General features: G+C 44.1%; 1 protein-coding gene across 2 annotated transcripts in view; it reads left to right on the top strand.

Annotated features, from left to right (window-relative positions):
* Positions 1-27275, top strand: part of CFAP97D1 (CFAP97 domain containing 1) — a 302763-nt gene extending 275488 nt beyond the window's left edge. For both annotated transcript variants that reach the window (XM_089681289.1, XM_089681290.1), the window contains 2 exons: positions 9722-9779; positions 27152-27275. In XM_089681289.1, the coding sequence (XP_089537415.1) occupies positions 9722-9779; positions 27152-27183 (90 nt within the window). In that variant the 3' untranslated portion in view covers positions 27184-27275. The remainder of the gene's footprint in view (positions 1-9721; positions 9780-27151) is intronic.
* The last annotated feature ends 292 nt before the right edge of the window (positions 27276-27567 follow it).

The following is a 27567-nucleotide window of genomic DNA, read 5'->3' as shown; positions in this document are numbered from 1 at the left end:
CAAAAGCCGCTCGGAACAAAATTGCCTCATACAACGAGGAACAAATACGATCCAACTGGCCAACCACCACTTGAAGAACCTCAAAAGAAACCGGCCGTCTAGAATCAGGAATGGAACGGCCTTTTCTGTACCCCCGCATAGCCTGCCGAACAAGGAAATCCTTCGTCACGTCACGACCCCCCGCCAGTTTTAAACGGAAAGCCAACCCCGCCAGCTTACGAGACATCAAAGTTGCGGAAACACCCCTTTCAAAATTCCTACCAATGAAATAAAGCAGGAGGCATAGGGCATCATCCACCCCTAAACCACCCCCCACCTCACTCACCAGCTCCAGCCATTCCCGCCACACCTTCTCATAGAAAACCCAAGTGGACGCACAAACTGATGTCTGAATCAAGGCCGCTGAAGAGGCAAGGCAATGCTCCACAAGTGATCCGGACAATCGATACCGCGCTGCTCCGCTTCTGGTGCCAACCGACGGAATCGGTCCCACTGAAAACGAGATAGAGCATCAGCAACTGAGTTATCCACACCCGGAACATGAACAGCCAAAATAAAACAATTGAGACTTAAACAGTCCAAAACCAACCGCTGCAACATACGAACCACCGGCCTAGACGTGGCCGAAACACGGTTAATGGCATGAACCACACTCAAATTATCACAATGAAAACAAATCCGTTTATTCCGGAAAACAGCACCCCACAAAGAAACAGCTAAAACGATTGGGAAAATCTCCAGTAAGGTCAGATTGTGCAACAGACCCACCTCCCGCCATTGCAAAGGCCACGAACCCGCACACCACTGACCCTGAAAATAGGCCCCAAAACCGGCCGAGCCCGCCGCATCCGTAAAGAGTTCCAAATCAAAATTGGACACGACCCCATCCAACCAAAGTGATCTTTCATTATAGGAATCGAGAAACGACCTCCATACCCCCAAATCATCCCGTAGCTCACCCCGCAGCCGAACCCTGTGATGCGGGGCCGCCACACCAGCCGTGGTAGCCGCCAAACACCTGGAAAATATACGCCCCATAGGCATGATGCGGCAAGCAAAATTTAACTTGCCTAGTAACGACTGCAATTCCCGAAGCCGAATCTTCCTGCACTGACCCACCGAACTCACCAACCCCCGGAGCTCCTCCAATTTATCCTGAGGCAAACGACATTCCATGGCCTCCGTATCGACAATAATTCCCAAAAAGCACAATTCCGTTGTCGGACCCACCGTCTTATCCAAAGCCAAAGGAACGCCAAAATGCTCGAACACATGTTCCACCGTGCTCAGTAACGATGCACAGATGGAACTACCCGGAGGGCCAATACACAAAAAATCATCCAAATAATGGATGACAGATGCGAGCCCAGAAACATCCCTAACCGCCCATTCAAGAAAAGAACTAAAAGTCTCAAATAGAGAACAAGAAATGGCGCAGCCCATAGACAAGCAACGATCAACAAATATGCACCCCTCCCATTTGCAACCCAGCAATCGGAGACAACTAGGATGCACCGGCAAAAGGCGAAACGCCGCCCCAATATCAGTTTTTGCCAACAGGGCACCCCGATCCAACCCATGAAATCGCCGCGTCGAAAGAAGTGTAGGAAACAGAACACAAACCTGGGTCAATAGCATCATTGACCGAACCCCCCCGCGGATGAGACAGATGATGAATGAGTCTATATTTATTAGGCTCTTTCTTGGGAACAACACCCAGCGGCGAAATTACCAAATTAGGCATAGGGGGATCCACAAACGGGCCAGCCATGCGGCCCAAGGACATCTCCTTGTCAATTTTTGCCCTGATAACCTCCGGATGCAACCGCGCTGACCTCAAATTATCCGCCGCTGGAGGAACTACCGCCAATAGACAGGGGATCAAAAAACCTTCCGAAAAACCCCGCCGCAACAGGGTCACCGCCGCCTGATCAAGGTACCGCTTTAAAAACGGCAACATCCTTCCTACCCTCACTGGCGACATCCCTTTTTCCATTGTCACCACCTCTCCCCCTTCCTTGCTTAAAACACCGGGACGATGGATGGGCCCCCCCACAACCCGAGCACTCATGACGGAATCGGCAGCCGGATCCAAACCTGCACGATCCCTCATTAAACTGCCAGCAGTAGCCCTTTCTAAGCACGGCCGGCTGCGCAACCGTAGCTGCACTTCCGGCCCCCCCCTGAAAGGGATGAGCCGTGGTCCTCACGGGAGTCATGAGCTTCATCCACAGCCCGATATCCTTATGGTCCCACCGCAAAGATGGCCTAACCGCCATACGCTGACGAAACTGCTCGTCATAACGTAACCACGCGATGCCCCCATAAACCCTCTGAGCTTCCCCTATGGCATCCAAGTAACAAAAAAGTGGGGAACAATGCTCAGGCGACTTCTCTCCAATAACGCTTGCCAAAATGGCAAATGCCTGAAGCCAATTAGAGAACGAGCGGGGAATCAAACGATATCGCAGCTTTTCTTCCTCCTCCCTCTTACTCTCATCTGGCCGAACTTTATCTAAGTTGAATTTCTCCAACGGCAATAAAGAAAATATTTCCACATACTCGCCCCCCCAAATGCGCTCCCTCACCTCTGGCTTCAGATGAGCCCCCAAAGGCCCCTCGAAGCACACATAAACTTCGCATTTCACAGCGTCCGCCAAACGCACACCATCACACCCCGTAACCCCTTTATCTCCGCCATCAACCCCAGTGTGATCCGCCGCCGCTTCCCCCCTCAGAGCCTCAGAACCAGAGCTAAAAGAACCCACCGCCGCTGATCGCACTGCAGCCGCGACTCCAGCCACCGTAATCACCTGCGGGGGGACCCCAGCAGCTTCGTATCTACCACCCCTGGGGCCGACACCGCTCCCAGATGCCGCATCTTGCATCCCCGACCAAGCAGCCAAAGGTGGCGCCGAAGTCCTACGACCATCCCCGCCTCACAACGTGCCAACACCTCTCTGAAACCGGACAACATCATACTGACAACACCATCAGCCCCCGGGGAACCCCCCAAAGACCCCACGTTAAGCCCTGCAGCCCCAAACCCCCTCTCCGCCAAAACAGAAGCGCCACTCCCCAGGTCCCGAAAACCCTCAAACAGAGAAGCCAAAGAAGACAAAGAAACAGCCCCTGAATTCAACTCACCAGGCTGCAGTCATTCGCCGGGACCCACAGCCGCCAATCCAGGTCCAGGCAGTGATGAAGGGACCGCATCTTCCTCGGAACCGCTGAGCTCCCCTTTGGATCTCCTCTCCGCATCCACCAGATCCCAGGCCGCACCAGGCCTCGCTCCAGGCTCTTCCCCGGCTCCTGGGCCCGGTCGGCACACTGAACGGCTGGCAGCACCCACCGCACCAGAGCCGCCGGATCGTTCCTCCCACGCTGGGCTCGCTGGGATGTATAGGAATCCCCAGCAGCCGAAGCCCCAACTGACAGGGGACCTTCTCCTGCTCCTTGAGAGATGCGGCACACAGGGGTGACCTCAGCACCCCCCGCCCCCTCTCGAGAGGCTCACTGGGTCACCGAGGCACGCCCAGCAGCCGCAGGCTGATTCACCGAGGAAGGCCTCTTCCCAGCTCCAGAGCCCAGATGGCGCCCGGGAGTGACATCATTAGGCCCCGCCCACCCCGCGCTTCGCACCTCCGACTTCAGGGAGGCCCGCCGGGCGGCAGAGGGGAGCCCAGCAGCCGCAGGCCGGTGAGGAAGGTGTGGATCCCCGGCTCCAAAGCTCGGGCCGAACACAGGGGCCATGTCATCACCGGCTGCCGGCCCAGAGCTCCGAGCCGCTAAGCTCCGCCCACTTTGTGCTGGATCCTCACCCAAAGATGGCCCCGACATCGTGGTCCCGACCTGTGACGAGGCGGCACCCTGCTGGGCCCGCCGTGATCCTGGAGAGCCCGATCCTCTTCTCCTTGGGGACACTGACCCAGTCCCTTCTGAAGGCCGCCCGCCACTCCTCCCACGCCGGGCTGCCACCGCTGCAGGCCCGGAGCCTGCAGGGCCAGCCGCATGGTCCTGAATAAGAGGTGAGTTGGCTGGGGAGCGAGTGGTAGTAGATGTGCTCCTGCCAGGGGTCTGCCAGCGACGAGGATTCCTCCCAGCCCTCCCCGGAGAAGCAGGCCGATGCTTCACCGGCGGAGCTGGAGGGTCCCCTAAGGGGCTCCCAGAACGGCGCAGAACCCGAGCTGTCACTTCTGGGCTAAAGCGCACCGGAGGCACAGACCGCCGAGCACGTGTGCGCCCAGGAGAAGGGCCCGGTGACGCGGGCCTGGGGCCTTGCAGCATGTCCGACAGCCTCTCCCTTAACCACCCTGAGCCATTGGCTTCCGCTGCCGCCCGCAAGTGGGATAGCATCCCGTCTAAGTCACTCATGGCCTAGCTTTTTTCCGTCGCAGGTACCAGCAAAAGAAGAAGAAACCACCTCCGTGATGGCACAAGCTCCGACTGACTCCGACAAGACACAACCCCCCAATTCAAATCCTGCAAGACCACCCACAATGCTGCGTACACCAATCAAGTAAGTAACCCCCCCATCCCCTTTTCCTTGCCTATACTCCACCCAAATTACACTCTCCGCCTCGTCTGCACGCCCCAGTCATGCTGGCCCTCCCTTATACTTCGCTCAGTCCAGGCCTTGACTTATTCCTCCCTACTAGATTCTCCCTAGACTAAATGAACAGTTAACATATGATAGAGTGGAGGGATAGAGATTTTAGAAGGGCCAGGTGTTAGGACTTGAAGGAAACAAGTGAAGTACACTATTGCTATTGTGCTTCTGAAAAATATTAGTTGTCTGGTTGTCTCATTAACATTCCAGCATCAAAGCCTTATGAATCACTGATTCATCAAAAATATGCAGATCAGGACAGCCAAGAAAGTAGCATTTTTAGAAGAAGGTCAGCATTGGCCATTCATATACAGCATATCTTTCATGACAGGGATCCTTTAAATTCTATAACGTCCTGAAAATACACTACCTAGATTATTTTATTATTACTATTATTATTATACAGGATTGTTATAGCACCAACAGTTTATGCAGCACTTTACAATATAGGGGGGACAGTACAATTACAATACAGTTCAATACAGAAGGAATTGGAGGGCCCTGCTCATGGAGCTTACAATCTAAAGGGAGGGAAAAGTGGTACAAAAGGTAACAAAGGTACGAAAGCTGCAGGGGATGATCTGATGGAGGTGACTCAAGTACAGTTCTTAGGTGGAGGTGGGGTAGGCTTTGCTGAATAAATGAGTTTTCAAGGATCGTCTAAATGTGGACAGGGTAGGGCTAACCGGGAATACTGGGGCAAGGAGTTCCAGTGGATTGGAGAGGCTCTGGAGAAGTCCTGGAGGCGAGCATGGGAGGAGGTAACAAGGGAATTGGAGAGCAGGGGGTCTTGGGAGGAGTTGAGAGGATGGTTTAGGCGATATCTGCAGATGAGGTTGGTGATGTAGCTTGGGGCAATGTTGTGGATGGCCTTGTATGTTGTGGTTAGTATTTTGAATTTTATACGTTGGGCTAGTGGAAGCCAGTGAAGAGATTGGCAGAGAAAGGCAGAAGTCATGGATCGGTTAGTAAGGTGTATTAGTCTAGCAACAGCATTCATAATAGACTGAAGGGAGTATAGCCTGCGTAGGAGTAGGCCAGTGAGGATGGAGTTGCAGTAGTCAAGGCAGGAAATAAGCTATTTTGTGGTGTTGTTTATCAGAAAGGGGCGAATTCTGGAAATGTGGCGAAGTTTCAGGCAGCAAGATTTAGCCAGGGATTGGATGTGGGAGCTGAAGGAGAGGTCAGAGTCTAGGATTACACCTAGCACCCTGCCATGTAGGGAGGGACCAATGGTTGTGCCATTGATCTCAATGGTAAAGGTATGGGGAGGGGATTGGGGAGGAGGAAATATTACATGCTCAGTTTTGGAAAGATTGAATTTGAGGAAGTGGTGTGACATCCACATGGATATGTCGCTCAGTAAATTTGTGATACATAAGGAGATTGAGGGGGTGAGTTGAGAAGTCGAGAGATAGATCTGGGTGGCATCAGCATAGAGGTGGTATTGGAAGCCATGGGAGGTTATCAACTGGCCCAGGGAAGAGGTGTAGAGAAAGAAGAGGAGAGGCCCAAGGACAGAGCCTCTCAAGGAAAGAGGAAAAGGAGTGGAGGAGATGGTATTGTATGTGACGCTAAAAGTGTGCTGAGATAGATAGGAGGAGAACCAGGAAAGAGCAGTCACAGAGGCCAAGGGAGTGGAGTTTACTGAGGAGGAACGGTTGGTCATCTGTGCAGCAGAAAGGTCTAAGAGTATGAGTATGGAGTACTGGATGTTGCTTTTAGCAGTTAGTAGGTCATTGTTGAGTTTAATAGGCCAGTTTCATTGGAATGTTGTGGGCAGAAGCTGAACTGTAGGGGATCGAGAAGGTTGTTGTCAATGAGGTAGCAACTCATATTGTTGTGGACAAGGCATTCAAGAAGCTTGGAGGCAAACGGGAGTAGGGAGATGGGCCTTAAGTTATTCAAACAGGTGGGGTCCAGTGAGGGTTTTTTAAGTATGGGGTGACCAGTGCATGTTTGAGCGGGGAAAGAAAGGTGCTGGAAGATAAGGAGAGGTTGAAGATGTGAGTTAGAGAGTTTAAAATGGAGCATGACGGTGGTTGCAGTAAATGTTAGGGGACAGGGTCCAAGAGACAGGTGGTGAGGTGGGCAGCGGAAAGGAGTTTCTTAACTTCCTCAGTGGTAACAGGGTTGAAGGAGGAAAGTGTTGAGTGTGGTGTTGGACTTGGTGTGTTGTTTGGTGGGGTAAGCTGGACTCTGGCTCTTTCATCATGAATTGTGTCAATTTTGTTTTTGAAATGATTGACAATCTCCTGGGCATTAAGTAGGTTGGTGGCTGGAGGGAGTGGGGGGTGAAATAAGGAATTAAGGGTAGAAAAGAGTTGACGAGGTTTGGATGAGAAGGCTTTGATGAGAGTGGCATAGTTGGTTTGTTTAGCAGTATGGAGGCAGGCCCGGACCAGCCATAGGACACACCGGGCATTTGCCCTATGGGCCTAGGCCTCTGGGCTTAAGATGACCGGGCACTGTAGTGGGAGGTAAGCAGCGACCATGGTCTGGACGGGGCTAATACAGACCGCGGCCACCACTCACCTCCCGTTGTGCGGCTATGCCCAAAGAAGGGCCAACAGGAGCAGCGGCAGTGACAGCTCCTGAAGACAAGCAGGAAGCGCTGCTGACACACAAACACCTCCTCGACACAGTGTGATAGGTCTGTAGCAGCAGTGGATGGGGCTGTCTCTGCTGGATGAGCTGTCTCTTTTCTGGATGGGCTGTCTCTTTGCTGGATGAGCTGTCTCTTTGCTGGAAGGGCTGTCTCTTTGCTGGAAGGGCTGTCTCTTTGCTGGATGAGCTGTCTCTTTGTTGGATGGGTGGTCTCTTCAATTTCTCTGAGTGTCTTTCAGTGCTGTCTGTCAGTGCCCATCAGTGCTGTATATCAGTGCCTACCAGCACTGCCTCATCAGTGTCCATCAGTGCAACCTGATCAGTGCACATCAGTGAAGGAGAAGAATTACCTGTTTGCAAAATTTCATAGTAGAAACTCTAAAATTTTTGGTATTTTTTCATTTATTTAGCAAAAAATAGAACATTCAGTGGTGATTAAATACCACCAAAAGAAAGCTCTATTTGTGTGAAAAAAATTATAAAAATGTTATATGGGTACAGATTTGCATGACCGCACAATTGTCATTCAGATTGCAACAGCACTAAAAGCTGAAAATAGGCAGGAAAGGGTAAAAAGTGCCCGGTAGGCAAGTGTTTCATGTCCATCACATTCAGAGTCCAATAGAAAGATTTGGGAGGTGGAAGGGGTGGGTTGAAGCTTGATTAAAGTACAGCAAATATTTAATGAGAATAAATCATTATTGGGCATATATAATTGGAATATTCAGTTTTAAATATTATAATTGTACAGGCTTACTGATTAAATATTTATCTTTGTCCTCCAATTTAACCTTGCTTTGTGTAAGCACCACACTTAACCACTTGCCCTCCAGAAGATTTACCCCCCTTCCTGACAAGGCCATTTTTTTGCTATATGACACTGTGTTATTTTAACTGACAATTGCACGGTCATGAAGCACTGTACATAAATTAAATTATGTCACTTTTTCCCCACAAATAGAGCTTTATTTTGGTGGTATTTGATCTACACTGCGTTTTTTTAATTTTTTTTTGTGCTATAAACAAAATTAGGGACCATTTAGAAAAAACACAAAACAATATTTTTTACTTTCTGCTATAAAACATATTCAATAAAAATATTTTAAAAATCAAATTTCTTCACAAACTTAGGCCAGTGTGCATTCTACAAATTTTTGAGAAAAAAATTCCAATAAGCATATTGATTGGTTTGTTCAAAAGTTATAGTGTCTACAAACTTTGGTATGTATACTGGAATTTTATATATATATATAATACTAGTCATGGCGGCGAAAAGCGACTTATGACAGGACTGCGATATTGCGGAGGAGAATCTGACACTGACACTTTGTGGGAACCAGTGACACAGAGTAATTAGTGCTAAAATTATAAAGTGTATGGTATAGTCCATAGGGCACTCCTGCTGAAACCAGACCTCTGTACCCGCTAAGGTAGTGCCAGAATGGATATCAGGGATTGGGAAGCCAAAAAGACACTAAGGCAGCTCTTCATCGAGTTGGAGGCAAAGCTCTGGTGTAAAAAAACATGAGGACTTATTCAATATTAGGTGGGTGGTCATAGTTATGGCTGATCAATATAGTTCACATATACTGTACTTTCAGTAATATATTTCAGTAATTAAAAGCAGAAATAAAGATAACATATTAGAACAAAAGACAGCCATATTTTGATTTCATCAATTTATAAATAGGCCCCTTATTGACCCCTACTTGTAATGGAAAGACCACGTGATTCCTGTCTTTGTAAGTGTTTTCTTATGTCTGTCACTACATAGTTACATAGGTAGTCTGGCTCAGGGACGGACTGACCATTTGGAAACTCAGGGACCGCCCGAGGGCCGGGGTCAGTAGTGGGCCCCATGTGATGCCCCTGGTACCTTTTTCATATGCTTTTTTGAGTTTGGGCAAGGACACAGGGGGCCCCTGATCCCCTATTGCCCGGGGGCCCCATGAGTTGTCAGTCCGCCCCTGGTCTGGCTGAAAAAAGACAAAAGTCCATCCAGTTCAACCATTAAAAAAAAAAAAGTTATAATCCTATACCCACAGTTGATCCAGAGGAAGGCAAAAAAACCCCAGCAAAGCATGATCCAATTTGCTCCTGCAGGGAAAAATAATTCCTTCCTGATCCCCTGAGAGGCAATCAGATGTTCCCTGGATCAACTTTACCTATAAATGTTAGTATCCAGTTATATTCTGTGTATCTAAGAAATAATCCAAGCCTTTTTAAAAGCAACTAGCAGTTACAAAGATGGGCCATCCACTCCTCTAGCTGATTGATCGATTGACCAAATCATTGCAAAATGATAGCTGTGCACAAAAATGTTCAGGCATATATGACAGCAGAAGCCACATTTGTTTGTGTCCTTTTTTAAGCAAATTAGCAAGTTTTAGACAGTTTGCTCAATTACAAACTATTGTCAATGTAGAGCCTTTGAAGAAAAGTGAAACTGTAAGACTTTGAAGTATTTTGGAATCAGCTTGGAAAGTGTCTTTTATTTCTCTCTAGGCAACACAAAGATACCTAATGAAGACTTCGACCTACCATGCTGCAACCTGTAGCCAAGGTATGATTGTTTTCTATAAAGTAATTTCTGCTCAGCAATATTGATTAGAGATTAAGGGACATATATGTTTCTTCATGTGCGCTTTCATGTATTTTTTATACATTCCAGTGCTTTTTTGATGCATTCTGGTGCAGTTTTCCCTTAGTTTATGACAAGGGAAACCACCTCCTTGCTGCCTAAAAGTCTTCTTCCAAGCACTTTCCATTCACAACTAAGTGTAACAGAAATGCACATTTCCACTCACTTTTTTTGTGCATTGTCACGCATAAACGTGGATCGCATATAGAGCAGCCCATTCACTTGAATGGGCTGCCCGACATGCGAGCAATGCTCCAAAGTACTGTAGCTTAAGAAGCTTCCCAGTTGTGGAGCGTTGTGCATTTTGCTGTGTTTGTAGCAAGTTTTGCCACTTAACAGAACACACCTGCTAACCGCAATTGGGGCGTCATTAAAAATTAGGTTTCCTTCACATCTACGCATTTCTGAATGTGCAGCAATCTGCACAGAAACCATGTGCTTTGCTGCATTTTTTGGAAATTCACTATAAATGCATGTCGTTCTTGTCTTGTCATTTAAGCTGCATTTGCATCTTCACATTTCCTAACTCACAGCAACCTGAACAGAAAACATGCGCTTTGCTGTGTGTTTTGGAAAGGCATGGCAAACTCGCATTGTTCTTGAGTTACTATTTAGGCTGCGTTCACATCTGAACCCGCTAAAAAAAATGCGCTTTTCGCCATGCTTTTCCATAACACACGGCAAATGTGCATCACACTTGCGATACCATTCAGGCTGCATTTTTCCTTCCTCTGGACCAATGGTGGGTATAGAATTATAACTTTTTTTTTTTGGTTGAACTGGATGGCCCTTTGTCTTTTTTCAGCCAGACTAACTAAGTAACCATGCACTTCAACTCGCTCAAAAAAAATAATGCGCATGTTGTCTTGCTTTTCGATAAGGCATGGCAAATGCATGTCTTGCTTGCATTACTATTTAGGCTGCATTCACATTTGCACTTTTTCTGAACGCATGGCAATCCACACAAAAAAATGTGCATTTTGCTGTGCGTTTCAATAACGATGATAACGTTGAGCTTGCATTGCCATTTAGGCTGCGTTTGCATCTGCCTGTTTCTGAACGTTCAGCAACCCGCACAAAAAAGGTGTGCTTCTGAAACCTGTGCTTGTGTCCCATAATGGTAACACAAGGGTGATGAATTTTTGCAGCACATTTCCAAAACACGCGTCAAAGTGTGTATTTTCTGTACTTTTGGAAATGCGCAGATGTAAATGCAGCCTTTAATGACAGCCCAATGATGATTAGCAGTTGCATGTTTTGCCAAGATTTGTTGCACAACAAAATGCACTACAATCGCGTCAAAACATGCAATGCTCCACGACTGAAAAGGTTCTTGAGCTACTTTGGGGCATTTGTCACACATAGTGCAGCCTATTCATGTAAATGGGCTGCCCTATGCACGTTTATGTGCCAAAAAGCCACAAGTGGGAACGCATGTTTCTGCTATGCTAAGATGTGAATGGAATGTGCTTGGAAGGAGAGTTTTTAGGCAGCAGGGATGACCTGGGAGGAGAGGTGAGGGTAAACTGGTTAGGTAATAATGGTTTAAAAAATAATGGTTTACTTTTGAAGTTCAACAGTTTACAATGAAATTGTTGGACTTTCTTTTAGAGGATGTTAGGTTTTGAAGAAAATGTCTACTATTTAGCACCACTCCATTAGCAACCTTGGCACCACATGTCATGTGCGACACAGCGTGAGCTATGCCCAACAAGCAATATCTATGCCTATCCGGTAACCATTCCTTTTTGGTATATTCTTCACAAAACAATGTAAGATGTCTTTGAAGAGTAATGAATATATTAAAGGCTTATTAGAATTTACTAAATAGTGGGTAAAAAAAAGCTAAAAAAATGTTTTAAATGCTAATAAGTGTCAAACTCCATATCAAGCTATATTTTGCTGACAAATTAGCAGTTTGCATTCACTGAAATGTATTATTATTATTACAGGTACTTATTTAGCACTGTCAATTTATGCAGCATTTACATAAATATATCAGCCGTTTTTTTTACAATAGGTTGGGCATGAGGTGGTTAGGATGGTATATAACTTTTTAGTATACTGTAAATATCTTGATAGTATATGTTGCAAAACATTAAATAAAAATAAAATGCATACCAAAAAATTTTCACGGTCTCCCTAAAATGTATACATTCCCATTTGAATTCCTCTCTTTCAATAAAACAAAACAAAAATATACCACAAAAATGGAAAATAAAACATTCAGAAAAAAACAAATGCTCTAAAACCACTTTAAACCATTAACTGTGCCTTTCCTTATTAACTGCAATGCATTTTGCAGTTTACCTAATCTTTTGGAGAAACAGAATCAGCCAATCTCACTTATACCTAATAAGTGTGGTATTTCTATCAAATCTACAAAAAGTATTATTAATTTTAATAACAATACATTTAGGAATGCATTATTGCAGGATTCAAAATATTTGCACATTAAAAGGAAAATGCAATTGATATAAGTTTAGTATAGGCAGTCACTGGTCATCTGTACTATGTCTGCAGTCTCTGGTCATCCCATGTACTATGTCCGCAGTCTCTGGTCATCTCCTGTACTGTCCGCAGTCTCTGGTCATCTCCTGTACAGTGTTCGCAGTCTCTGGTCATCTCCTGTACTGTCCGCAGTCTCTGGTCATCTCCTGTACAGTGTTCGCAGTCTCTGGTCATCTCCTGTACAGTGTTCGCAGTCTCTGGTCATCTCCTGTACTGTGTCCGCAGTCTCTGGTCATCTCCTGTACTGTGTCCGCAATCTCTGGTCATCCCCTGTACTGTGTCCACAGTCTCTGGTCATCTCCTGTACTGTGTCCGCAGTCTCTGGTCATCTCCTGTACTGTGTCCGCAGTCTCTGGTCATCTCCTGTACTGTGTCCGCAGTCTCTGGTCATCTCCTGTACTGTGTCTTCAGTCTCTGGTCATCTCCTGTACTGTGTCTGCAGTCCATTGGTTCAGAATATTTTTTTCTTGTTTTTCTCCTCTAAAACCTAGGCGCGTCTTATGGTCAGGTGCGTCTTATGGAGCGAACAATACGGTATCTTGTTCTCTTTGTATTGCTTCCTTTGTGTGAAGTCCCTGTTATTGCTGGCAGTACCTCTGCTTTCCTATATAAAAACTAACCACACTAGGCATGGGAGCACAACATGGCCAGTTCTCTAGCTGTGCTGACAACTCAGCCTGCTCTCCTCCAATGATCAGACTTCTGCTCTATTCCCCTGCACAGATATTCACCAATGTGCTGCTGTTTCTCCTCCCCCAGCTCCCCAAGATTTTTATACAGCTGAAAACAGAGGGTATGTGATCACAAGAAAACAGAAAAAATTGTATTTATAATTTTTTAAATATCTATACATAATATAATGTTCTTTATATCTATACATAAATCGTTTGCCTTTCATTTCTAGTTTCAACTGAATGGGTTAATTTACAAGGTGAGGGTTTACATATACACATAAAAAAGAAAGCTAATGCAACCACCATACAGTATCTATAAATTGGTGAGCTGCAGTTTAATATTTTTTTTGTTCTTGGATTTAAAGTGTTACTAAACCCACAACAGTAAAATAAATCTGTATATAAAGTAAGCATGCTTGTTATACTCACTGTAGAACCTAAGGGGTTAATCCTCTGCATTGTGAAAAAAAGATGTTTGATCCTGACTTCTCTGATCCTCGCCTTCTTCCTCTGTTCCCAACTCATCTCCTGATAGAACACAGTCTTGGGCAGGGGAGGACTGACCATTTGGAAACTCGGGCACTGCCCGAGGGCCCGGGGTCAGTAGGGGGCACCATGAGATGCCCCTGGTAGCCTTTTTTCATAGGCTTTTTTGTGTTTGGGCAAGGACACAGGGGCCCCATGATCCCGTATTGCCCGGGGGCCCCATGAGTTGTCAGTCCGCCCCTGGTCTCGGGAACACTCCGCACATGCTCAGTTTGGTGTGCATTGCTAGAGTTTTTCCTTTTTCTTGGGAGAGTGCATGTGATTAGCACATAACTAATCAGCACTGTCCAGACAGAGGTCAGGGGTTTTGCATCCTCCTGGAGCAGAATGAAAACTCCTCCTATAAGCTTTAACCAGTGCTCTGCTGAACACTGATAGAAGTCACAAGACTGTTCTAACTGCTGATGAAAAAAGGTATTTAGCAGTTTATATTTACTAAAATAATTGCACTTCCATGTTCTGTGTAATGTGGGAGACCAGATATAGTGAATGCAGGGTCCTGGGTTTAGTAACACTTTACTGTCACTTTAAACCTGCTGCGTGGAAACACATTGGGGCCCTTAAAGCATCTGCTGTGAACTAGTAGGGTAATGACTTCACAAAACTGTAGCTAATTCTGAAACAATCTTTAACACTTTTAGCAGATTATAACTAGGATATTATAATTTCCCAATAAAGCAGGATATTTTAGCACTGTGATGGAGAGTTGATTCAAGGCACAACACAAACAGTACAGAACCCCCTAGAGAAGTTTCCCTCAACTGGCCCAATTGGATTTCCACATCACAAAGGGGTAATCCAGCTGGAATCTATTTATAAGTTATTAACCATTTGCCCTCCAGAGGATTTATCTCCCTTCCTGACCAGGCCATTTTTTGCAATACGACGCTGCGTTACTTTGACTGAGAATTGCGCAGCCATGCAATGCTGCACACAAATTTAAATTTGAAAATGAAATTTGGGCAGCACAGTGGCTAAATGGTTAGCACTTCCGCCTGGCAGTACTAGGGTCGTTGGTTCAAATCCCAGCCACGGCACCACCTGCCTGGAGTTTGCATATTCTCCCTGTGCCTGCGTAGGTTTCCTCCGGGTATTCCGTTTTCTTCCCACACTCCAAAGACATGCTGGTAGGTTAATTGGATCCTGTCTAAATTGTCCCTAGTATGTGTATGTATGAATTTGAGTTAGGGACCTTAGATTGTACGCCCCTTGAGGGTGTTAGGGACTGATGTGAATGTACTATATATATGTGTAAAGCGCTGAGCGGCGCTATATAAGTACCTGAAATAAATAAATGTCCTTTTTTTCCCACAAATAGAGCTTTCTTTCAGTGGTATTTGATCATCTCTGTGGTTTTTTATTTTTTTTTGCTATAAACAAAAAATGACCGACAATTATGAAAAAAAACAACATATTTGACTTTTTGCTATAAAACATATCGAGTAAAAAATATTTTAAAAATCAAATTTAATCATAAATTTAGTTCAAAATGTATTCTGCTACATCTTTGCTAAAAAAAATCCCAATACATGTAAATAATATGTTTACGTGAAAGTTATAGCGTCTACAAATGGCGGTATATACACTGGAGTTTTTATTTTTATTTTTTTTTATACCAGTAATGACAGCGATCAGCGACTTATAGCGGGACTGTGGTGCTAATAAAAAGCACTGACACTGTACTAATGACTCTGGGCAGGATGGGCTTAACATCTGGGGTGATCAAAGGGTTAACTGTGTGCTGTTTTACTATGTGTTCTGTGTGTGTTTTACTAGGGAAACATACTGCTTTGTATGGCTCTTCTATTCACAGGGAGGGTGATGGGTGCAGCGGGGTGGCAATACTGGAAACGACCCCCTATATGGCTCTCTCCACAGCAACTGAAAGCTAATGGGAGGAAGAAGAGAAGAAGCCAGTTTTCAGCTGCTGCAGAGAGAGCCGTATAGGGGATCGGTTCCAGCAATTACCCCCCCGCCATGCCGTTCACCCTCCCTGCCCACATCCGATTCACCCAGCTGCCTGGGCCCCACTGCTGGTTTGGGCCCCGTACAGGAGCACTGGTGGTACCCCCTTCTCCAAGGCCCTGCCTGGGGGTCCCCAAGGAATTCCCTTAATTTTGTAGAGCTTTTCTATCACTTCCTGTTTTGGCTATGGGACATGAAGTAAAGGTGATTCTCCTCGATGAGATGTAAATGGCAAAAAATAAATTGACAGGGGTTATAACCCTCCCAAAATGAAAAAAAAAGGTTTTGCCTCTAGTTCTACTTTAAGACTTCAGTATTCTTAGCAGGTTTTTTCTCAACTGGAAGCTAAGGTAAAATAACATTTTGCTAGCTGTGAAATAACAGAGTCTTGGTAAGAAAGAATAAACAGAAGCTTGATGATGAAAACGGGTCAATGCTTTGTTGTACTTTGTATGCTACTCTCATAAGTACTTACAACCATTCTGTCAAATGCAATCTGTAACTTCACAAGCCCACAGCCGTTCTATACAGCAGGCTGGCCAGGTCACCTTTTTCCCAGGAGGAATTTTCTCAGGGGAAATTCTGATGTTCTGCACAGCAGCATAGCCTAAAGCATTTTATGTGGTTGTGATTTCCTAATGAGATTCTGTGAGCTGTTCCAAGCTATAGCAGTGGGCTGCAGATATTTGCTTTAGATTGGTAATATTGGCTTTAACATAGGCAGTACTGTGTTTAGGTTCCTTGTCTGGACATATGTTGTTATAGGATTTGCCCTGCAGCCTGTTATGACAAACATTCTGGTTAGCTGTACTGTATATTGATGGAAAGCCCTTTTGGGATAGAAATGTGCTTAAGAATTGGTCTACGTGACCACATGTGTGATGTGGGTTTTTTTTACTCTTTTTCATGTAGCTGTTCTTACTCCTCTTATACTCTCAAAGCAAGAATTTTTGAGACTCCCATCCATATGTTGTGTACCAAGCTGCTTAACGCTAAACTCCAGGCTGGGAAACTTTCTTTTTTTAAATGCTCGATAGCCACAAATTATATGAATTTGTGTATAGTAACACAAGAGGATTAAAGCGGTTGTAAAGTCCCAAAAAAGTTAAATAACAAACATGTTATAGTTACCTGTTTTGTGCAATGGTAATGCACAGAGCAGTCCCCAACCCCCTTTTGACATCTCCTCCTCTTCTCTGTGCATCACAATAGCAAGCTACTTCCTATGGGGATGCACCTGCAGGCTTTCTCAAGCTGGGCTGTGTGTGTCCGCTGATGCACACAGTGTGGCTCAGCCCCTCCTCTCTGCACCCTTCTCTCAGGAATTGATGACAGCAGCAGGAGCACCACTACAGATGGGCAAAGCACTGGATCTGGTAATCATTGGGGGGGGGGGGGCGATAAAAATACTGGAACATTTTTTACCTTAAAGTGTTACTAAACCCAGGACCCTGCATTCACTATATCTGGTCTCCCACAGTACACAGAACATGGAAATGCAATTATTTTAGTAAATATAAACTACTAAATACCTTTTCTCATCAGCAGTTAGAGCAGTCTTGTGACTTCTACCTATGTCCAGCCCACCACTAGCTAACGCTTGTAGGAAGAGTTTTCTTTCTGCTCTAAAAGGATGGAAATCCCCTGATCTCTGTCTGGACAGTGCTGATTGGCCCTGTGCTAATCACATGCACTCTCCCAAGAAAAAGCAATACACACCAAACTCAGCATGTGCAGAAGGCCTACATGTTCAGTCTGTATCAGGTGGTCATTTCAACAAGAGGAGGGGCAGAGAAGAAAGAATCAAACAGCCTTTTCACACAGTGCAGAGTATTAACCCCTTAGGTTCCACAGTGAGTATAACAAGTATGCTTTACTGCATATACAGACTGATTTTACTGTTGTGGGTTTAGTAACACTTTAATGCAGATAATGCATATACAGTTGCAAGAAAAAGTATGTGAACCCCTTAGGATTACGTGGAGTTTTGTATGAATTGAGCATAAAATGTGCTCTGAACGTCATCTAAGTCACAACAATAGAAGAACACAGTCTGCTGAACATAATACTACACAAACATTAGATGTTGCCATGGTTTAATTGCACATAACATGTAAACATTCACAGTGCAGGGAGGAAAAAGTATGTGAGGCCCTAGCTTAATGACTTCTCCCAGAGCTAATTGGAGCCAGGAGTGAGCCAACCTTGACTCCAATCAGTGGGATGATATTGGATGTGTTGCTGACAGCTGTCCTGCCCTTAAAAAACACACACCTGTTTTGGGTTTACTGGTTTCAAGAAGCACTGTCTGATGTGAACCATGCCTCGCAGAAAAGAGCTCTCAGAAGACCTACGATCAAGAATTGTTGACTTGCATGAAGCTGGAAAGGGTTACAAAAGTATCTCCTTGAGCCTTGATGTTCATGTGTCCACGGTAAGACAGACTGTCTAAAATGGAGAAAGTTTAGCACTGTTGCTACTCTCCCTAGGTGTGGTCGTCCTGTAAAAATGACTTCAAGAGCACAGCGCAGAATGCTGCATGAGGTAAAGAAGAATCCCAGAGTGTCAGCTAAAGACCTACATAAATCTCTGGCACATGCTAACATTTGTGTTGACACATCTACAATAAGGAAAACATTAAACAAGAATGGAGTACATGGGAGGACACCACGGAGGAAGCCATTGCTGTCCAAAAAGAATATAGCCGCACATTTGAAGTTTGCAAAAGAGCACCTGGATGTTCCACAGCACTACTGGCAAAATATACTGTGGACAGATGAAACCAAGATTGAGTTGTTTGGGAAGAACACACAACACTATGTGTGGAGAAAAAAATGCACAGCACACCAACATCAAAACCTCATCCCCACTGTGAAACATGGCGGAGGGAGCATCATGGTTTGGGGCTGCTTTGCTGCCTCAGGGCCTGGACGGATTGTTGTCATTGATGGGAAAATGAATTCCAGCGTTTATCAAGACATTTTGCAGGAAAACGTACAACCATCTGTCCGCCAACTGCAGCTCCGCAGAGGATGGGTGATGCAACAGGACAATGACCCAAAGCATACAAGTAATTTAACAAAACAATGGCTGCAACAGCACAGAATACGCCTTCTGGAGTGGCCTCAACCCGATTGAAATTGTGTGGCATGACCTTAAGAGAGTGATTCACACCAGACATCCCAAGAATATTGCTACACTGAAACAGTTTTGTGAAGAGGAGTGGTCCAAAATGACTCCAGATCGTTGTGCAGGTCTGATCTGCAACTACAGGAAACGTTTGGTTGAGGTTATTGCTGCCAAAGGAGGGTCAACCAGTTATTAAGTCCAAAGGTTCACATACTTTTTCCTCCCTGCACTGTGAATGTTCACATGTTATGTGCAATTAAACCATGGCAACATCTAATGTTTGTGTAGTATTATGTTCAGCAGACTGTGTTCTTCTATTGCTGTGACTTAGATGACGTTCAGAGCACATTTTATGCCCAATTCATGCAAAACTCCACGTAATCCCAAGGGGTTCACATACTTTTTCTTGCAACTGTAGGTAAAACATGTCTAACCTTTTCAACCACTCTGAACATGGTCAAAGCCAATCCCAAGTACTAGACTGATACTGCATAACTGAGGGTTATTTTCATAAATAGGTACACAGCTAGGGGAATTCAGTAAGGCATTTTTGACAGATTGATGGTGGTAGTTTCTTTTAAAACTACCTGTGCCTAGTTCAGGAAAACGTGCACTAGTTTCAGTACAAGTACTGACTTGTGAGGAAAATTCTTTAAGTTCTTACTATCACCACTTTGAAAATTAGTCCCTATGGCAGTAACAGATTCCTAAAGAACTAACGCCATTTAGGAAACTGGTGGTAATTAAGACCAGCTCTGAGCAAGCATACAGAGGTACGCCAGTATTCACAGTGGGGCATGTCTATGCTGGGAAGCTGTCAAGAATGTAACAACTTGTCACATATGGCTCTATCCCCAACCACAACCACTTATATGGGTTTAGAGAATGACTAGTCACAGGGGAGACAGTCCTGATGGGGAACTAGTTCCCATGGCCACAGCACTTGTTGGATGGGTGGAGTCTGATCGAGAACTGAGAGACAGTTTCCCATTAGGTCCACCTTGCTGATTAGACGTGTGTTTTGTTAGGATTAATTTTTCATATTAAAATTTTATTTGGATGTATACGAATTACCAAATGGACATAGTAATAAATGCCAACAAATGTCACAGTTTCCCACTCGTGCCTAATGTGTAAGGTAAAGTTTACAGGCTTGGAAAAATTAGTATGTAAATGGATAGAAAACTGGTTAAAAGACCGTATTCAGAGAGTAGTGGTTAATGATTCATACTCTGAATGGTCTAGGGTTGTTAGTGGTGTACCCCAAGGTTCAGTGTTGGGACCCTTACTTTTTAATACATTTATAAACGATATACGGTCTGGAATTAAAAATACACTTATAGTGTTTGCAGATGACACCAAGCTTTGTGGTGGAACAACATCCTTACAGGATGTCTCCAACTTACAAGCTGACCTCAATACACTGTTTAATTGGGCAACTATGTGCCAAATGAGGTATAATGATGATAAATGCAAAGTTATGCAGGCCATACATGGTTCGAATTCCGAGCGATTTTTTTGTCCGAAAATCAGAAACGTTGTTCGCTCGGTAATCCAATGGTGCCATCATTGATTTTGAAAATCAGCCGACCAAGTCATAAAGTTCACCCCATATAACATGCAAAACTTCTGTTCCTTCCAGGTCATGGCCCATGCGTATATTCTTTTCGGAAAAATTATCGTATGATTTGACAATCATTGAGTCAAATATCAATTGTTTTCACAAATTTTCCAACATGCCAATCACCGAAAAGGGGAGGAACCGCGAAAATTGGCCGGTACCATTGACCCACTAACAGAGCGAAAATCGGATGATTATGCTCAGGTCCGATTTTCGGACGACAAATCAGTCGATTTTTGACCAGTGTATGGCTGGCCTTATGCACTTGGAGGCTAAGAATATTGCACGCATCATACATACTAGGGGGGTACAACTGGGAGAATCAATGGTGGAGAAGGATCTGGGAGTTCTGGTAGATCACAAGCTTAATAATGGCATGCAATGCCAAGCTGCAATAACTAATAACGCTGCACACTCCCCAGTGTAACACTAACTACTAACCAAAAGAAAAGAGAGAATGCCAAGCTGCAGTTTCTAAAGTGAGCAAAATCCTCTCTTGTATTAAGAGGTATAGACTCCAGAGAAAGAGATATCATATTACCCCTGTACAAATCATTAGTAATACCTCATCTGGAATATGCAGTTCAGTTTTGGGCATCAATTCACAAAAAGAACATTGGGGAACTGGAAAAAGAGCAGAGAAGGGCAACCAAACTGATAAGAGGCATTGAGGAGCTCAGCTATAAGGAAAGATTAAAGGAACTGAATGTATTGTCTCTTGATAAGAGAAGATTAAGGGGGGATATGATCAACATGTATAAATATATCAGTGGTTCATATAGTGAACTCGGTTTAGAGTTTTTCACCCTGAGGTCATTACAGAGGACAAGAGGGCACGCTTTACGTCTGAAGGAAAATAAATTTAATCACCAAATACGGAAAGGTTTCTTCACAGTAAGAGCTGTGAAAATGTGGAATAGACTCCCTCAAGAATTGGTTCTGGCCAGCTCAGTAGATTGTTTTAAAAAAGGCCTGGACTCTTTCCTAGATACACAGAATATAACTGGATTTATAGGTAAATTTGATCCAGGAAATATTGATGGACTTTTGTCTTTTTTCAGCCAGACTAACTATGTAACAAATCCGAAAAAAGGTATTACAAAATTAACAAATGCATTTGCTTCATTTGGATGACGTCACATGATGCAATAGTAGTTTGGGCCCATGGGGAAACAAATTCAGGTTTCAAATGTGTTCGATAATCCAGATTTGGATAATGAACGGATATGAATTTCTCTCCATTTGTTAAAAAGGATGCCAGTCGATATTGCCCAATCAGCTCATTTTTCTTAGTGGGTTGGACTTGCGCCCGGAAATATTGAATCCGACTGATTTGATACTATATCAATTATATAGTAAACTTCTGGAAAACTGCAAACTTTTTCGAATCCATCTGGATCAACACCATCCACCTGGACCAATATTTCAATATATGAAATGGATGCCAAAGATACAAAATGATTTTCGAAAATTAATTAGTTCAATATAACAATTCTTCAATGAATGAATGCATCTGAAACTCAACAGAAATATCTGGTGTGCACATGTGTACTTCTGATTGACAGCAGATGGTAGTGAGTAGAATTGAAAGTTGGTATTGGACTGAATAGCAGCTTTGGATCCACCCACTGCTGTGTGCTGTCAGTCAAAAGCAAGGCACACCTAATTGGGAACTGGTTTCTTAGTTCTCCATCAGGCACTACAAATCTCTTCTGCCATGAGGGCTGTGGTAACCAGGGAGGGAGGACAAAGAGGAAAGAATGTCCAGTATGGATGCTCCAACTTCAGTGCCATCCTCTGACAGATTCATGTACCGATAATTTCAGTGCAGAGGCTTGAAAAAAAATTCTAAAGGGTGTCCATGATGACACCTTTTATGAATCCCTCCCAGTATCGTCTCAAATTTGGGACATAGCAATAAAGCCAATGTATAACAATCCCTGAAAATGTTTCTATCATAACCACTTGGCAACCGCGCTATAGCCTAATGACGGCTATAGCATGGTTGTCCAGCTCTGGGAGAGCATCATATGACGTGCTCCCAGAATGTGCCCCCCTGCGTGCCCCCAGCGGCATGCCACCGGCGATCTCCGTGATCACTGTGTCCTACGGACACAGCTGATTATATGAAGTGGTAAAAGGCCAATCACAGCAGCCTTTTACTACGTGTCCAATGCAATAAATGCAGTTGCCGGTTATCGGCTGCACTTTCCTCACGCTGTCACAAAACAGATCGGCACTGATGATCAGTGCCCAGCAGTGCCACCCACCTGTGCCCAGCAGTGCCACCCACCAGTGCTCATCAGTGCCCAGCAGTGCCACCCACCTGTGCCCAGCAGTGCCACCCACCTGTGCTCATCAGTGTCTAGCAGTGTCACCCACCTGTGCCCAGCAGTGCCCCCCATCAGTGCTGCCCAGCAGTGCCACCCATCAGTGCCCAGCAGTGCTGTCAGTCAGTGCCCAGCAGTGCCTCCTATCAGTGCCCATCATTGCTACATATCAGTGCAGCACCATCAGTGCCAGCTCCTCAGTGCTGCCTATCCATGCCACCTCATCAGTACCGCCTATCAGTTCAGCCTCATCAATGCACATCAGTGAAAGAGAAAAATTACCTGTTTGTAAAATTTTATAATAGAAACAAAGAAAAAATTTTTTTTTTCAAATTTGTTTTTGTTATAGTGTAAAAAATAAAACACCCAATGGCGAATAAATACCACTAAAAGAAAGCTCTATTTGTGTGAAAAAAATGATAAAAATTTCATATGGGTACAGTGTTTCATGATCGCACCATTGTCATTCAAAGTGCGACAGCGCTGAAAACTGGCAGGAAAGGGGGTATAAGTGCCCGGTAGGCAAGTGGTTTTAATTAAACAGACTACTAAAAATAGTAAGCAGAACGTGCTCAACACCCAGCTAATATTATATCTCTATAATGCATTTTTTTCCATACCAATTATTGTTTCCAGCAAAGAGATTGTAGTTTCTAGCTCCTGTTGTCTCTGAAAATAGTTTCTGAAAAAAGTAATCATTATGGTAAATAATGATTGTTAAAGCTTAGTAGATTAAGCTATGTCTTTGATCACACCGGTTAAATATTAATGGATTATACTAATTATCTTACTTGTGTATGCTAATAGTACTCTGCCTTTGTAATTTTTACTTGGCATATACACCAATTATATATATCATTTTAGGGTACATTATGCATCTTACGTATTTGCCTATTTATCTGTTTGTTTGTATTCTGTATAAACTCTGCTTGATTGAATACATTCTAAGCACAAAGGCAAATCATTTTAATACCAGGTAGAAATGGGAACATTGAAATTAAACTAATAGTAAAGGCACAGTTTTTATTTTTAAAAATAACAAACATGTCATATTTATCAGCTCTGTGCAATTGTTTTGCACAGAGCAGCCCTGATCCTCTTCTTCTCAGTTCCCTGTTGGTGCTCCTGGGCCCTCCCCCTTTCTGAGTGCCCCATAGCAAGCCACTTTCTAGGGGGGCACTCATGCATGCTCCCAAGCAGGCTCTGTGTGTCCATAAGACTCTGCCCTGCCCCCTGCTCCCTCCTCATTGGCTCTGATTGACAGCAGCAAGAGCCAATGGCACATTACTGTATCAAGATTGGGTTCAGGAAAGTATTTCAGGGGGGCTGCTTGAAGAAGGTTTCTTACATTCATGCATAGAAAGCATTAAGGTAAAAAAACCTTCTGCCTTTACAGCCTTTTTAAATATTTCCTTGTGTAGGTTTAACTGGACTAAGCAGGTGGGAAGACTTGAATATTTTACATGTAGGTACCTCAGAGTTATACTTAAAGTGGAACTTCACCCAAAAGGGTAAGTACCGATCGTCCTTCGCCCCCCTAGTTTTGACAGATTCCCACTCCCACTTCCGCTCGGATTGCCTAGGCGATTGGACTACAAGTACTACCCCGCCTTGCCCGCAACCTTCTGGGACATGGCACAGATCCCAGGGGGCTGCGGTACCATTCACAGGGTGCATATTCATTGGGAAGGTGGCTGTGAAGCTGCAAGAAGTCACAACTGACATTCCACAGTTAACATGCTGTTGCTGGGAACCTGAACACCAATGAAGAACCAGACCAGGTAAGGACGGTACTGGATCCTGGGACAGGTGAGTGTCTGCTTATTAAAAGTCAGCAGCTACAGTACTTGTACCTGCTGACCTTTAATTTTTGGAAACCTGGCTGAAGAGCCTCTTCAATGATTAGCATGGTAACAGAGCAGACAATTCCTTTACCACCCCCCCCCCCCACCACCCCTGTCCAGAAGTAATGAAAACCTTGATGATTGGATGATGATTTATAAGCAGTTATAACAAATAGCTTTTTTTTATCTTTTGAGATAAAAGTTTTACATGAAAAAAAAAAGATGATTGTAAGCACCTCTGTCCGCTTTAAAAGGTTTGTCTCATCTCTGTAACTTATACATTCTGCTGGAGAGCTTGTTCTTTTGAAAAACAACAGACTTACTAGCCAGATCACAAGGTGAAAATACAGGAAAGAAGGCCGAAAAAAGAAAACTAATTCAGCCATCACATCTAAGAATTGGTAAACTGCACTATAACAAATGCTGGCTTTTGGGTTTATTATTCTTTTAAACAACTGGACATGCTAAAGGGTAAACTGTGGCACAGGATCAGAGTGCAGAATTTATTGTACAGAAAAAATATGCATACTTACAAGGAAGGAACTTGGAGTACAGCATGAGGGCAGGAAGGAATGAGCTGTCACAGTAGGATTACAAGGAACTATTATGTACCAGTAGCTCAGGAGAGACCGAGCTTGCCACATGGATGAAAACTAGCGGTGTCCCAGCCCCGACTCCTACACCTCACTCCAATAGCAACCATGCAAGGGAGAAGGAGAGATCTGCTGCGTGTTTCTGGTGCTCTTCCCCTTTTTTCAAGCTAATACACAGTGGTATGAGGAATACGAAGAGCCGCAGAATATAGCATTAAACGGCTAATGGCTATGTGTTTTAGCTAAGTGCTGTCGCTCCATATATTCCCCATATTAACCCCTTGACGCCGAAGTAAAACAAATATGCGGCCTCACAGAACTGGGCTTTTTTCCCTGGGGCCGCATATTTGTGTTTGTCTTTGTGTTGGGAGCACGTCACACAGCTCGCTCCCAGCGCAAAGACGGTGTCACTGAGAGCCCCGGATCCCGTTCTAATGATCAGGACCCAAGACTCCCAATTCTGGGTCATATGATTGCTGTGATAGCCTCTGATTGGCTATCACAGTGATCAGTCAATGTGAAGCCCGCCCCCCTTGTTTTTTTTCCCTCTCTGAATGGAGGAGAGAGATACATTGTATGTCTTTCTCTCCTTGCATAGAGAAAAAAACAACTGGTTGTAAGAAAAAGATAAATATTATAATATAAAGAAAAAATACACAGATCAAGGTTTTATCTAGTTCAGTACCAGGGTTAGTGTTTGGGTCAAGGTCAGGGTCAAAGGTAAGGATTTTTTTTTTTTTAATTGGTGTCAGTGTCAGTGTGTTTTTAGGTTAAAAAAAAAAAAAAAGCAATAAAGAAAATGCACACTATTGTTTCTGGGCAGTAGTAGCAGTTTGTAGTACAGGTACAAATCAGGGGTGGACTGACCATTTGGAAACTCGGGCACTGCCCGAGGGCCTGGAGTCAGTAGGGGAGCCCATGAGATGCCCCTGGTACCTTTTTCATAGGCTTTTTTTAGTTTGGGCAAGGACACAGGGGCCCCATGATCCTCTATTGCCTGGGGGCCCCATGAGTTGTCAGTCCGCCCCTGGTACAAACAACAGATAACATACACATATATGGTATCGCTGCGATCCTCAAAAGCTGGAAAATTTATTTAGGGTCGTTCTTTGGTGGTAGATTATGGTAGTAACAAGAAACACACAGCTAAATTAAAAAAAAATATATATATTTTTTTTACTATTTTGGGCCATGTTTCCTTTGCTAATAAAAAAAAAAAAATCAGGAGATATTTATTACCATTTACCACCAAATGAAAACCCAATGTGTCCTGAACAAAACGAGGTATAATTCACCTGGATGTACAAGGTAGTTGTGGTGATATGTACGAGCTTACTAACACATGTCAACGCTGTAACATTTTACTTACATTTTACTTGCTTTAAGATTTGTTTTACCTGTAGGCGTGAAGGGGTTAAATACTGGCTGCACTCCCATGGAACTGGTATAAAAAAGGGGGAAAGCCTCAGAAACTCATAGCGGTCCTCCCCTTCTCCATAGCATGGTTGGTATTGCAGCGAAGTACACGAGTAGTGGCCCCGAAGCGATTAGTTTTCATCTACCTGGCGGGCTTGGTCTCTCCTGAGCTACTGGTACATAACAGTTCCTTGTGATCCTACTTTGGCAGCTCATCCCCTCCTGCCCTCATGCTGTATTCCAAGTTCCCTCCATGTAAGTGTGCATTTTTTATCTGTACAAAGAATTGTTCCTCACTCTGATCCTTCACCCCTGGTTTACTCTTTTGCATGTCCATGGAGTGATCCATCCTGGATCCTTGTCTGGAGCTGTGGTTCTCTGTGTCAGAATCATCTTTACAATCAAGTTTCCCAGACTTCTCTTGCTGAACACCCTAAGCACTGGACATTTTCTATACACTTTTGTGTATAGATAGAATGTTGGTTATTTAGACAACTGGAACCTGCATTTCAAATCCAGTGTGATTTTTAGGTTTATGCTCAATTTAAAAATAGCAATCCGCAGAGATAGAATGAGGGTCAAGTCTTTGTGTTTAAAGTCTTTGATTTTAATTCCTGTTTCCACATGTCTTGCTTTATCTTACTTTTCCTTTTTTCTATGTGCAGGGAAGAAGTATGGGATGAAAACCAACTCTTAGACAGAAGTCACTTCTAGGAACTTTGACATTTCGCTTTATTATTCATAAGGTTCAATACATTGCCAACAATGAAATAAAACATATTTATCACAGCAGATTTGTCCTACTTTTCCTCTGGCATTTTACTGGTCTGCATGGTTCACTAATAAGTATTATTCTGTATACCCATCAGCAGTACATAAAGCAATAAAAGAAAAGGCAAAAAATTAAGTACAGTTAATAATAATGAATTACCAATTGACCTTCATTATTCTGAGCATTTTAAACTAATTAAAGACAACCTGTAATGGTGACAAATTCATTCCTGCAATAGAGGAGCTTTATACTCACCTTTCTAGCAGCCTGGGACTCCTAACTCCACTCCATTATTGTGCTGCAGGCGAG

This window comes from Staurois parvus, unplaced genomic scaffold, assembly GCF_062004578.1.
Source record: "Staurois parvus isolate SC_StPar_1 unplaced genomic scaffold, SC_StPar_1.0 ptg000263l, whole genome shotgun sequence".
Classification (NCBI taxonomy): domain Eukaryota; kingdom Metazoa; phylum Chordata; class Amphibia; order Anura; family Ranidae; genus Staurois; species Staurois parvus.
The sequence above is the reverse complement of the archived record's forward strand: the minus strand, read 5'-3'. Positions and strand labels throughout refer to the sequence as shown.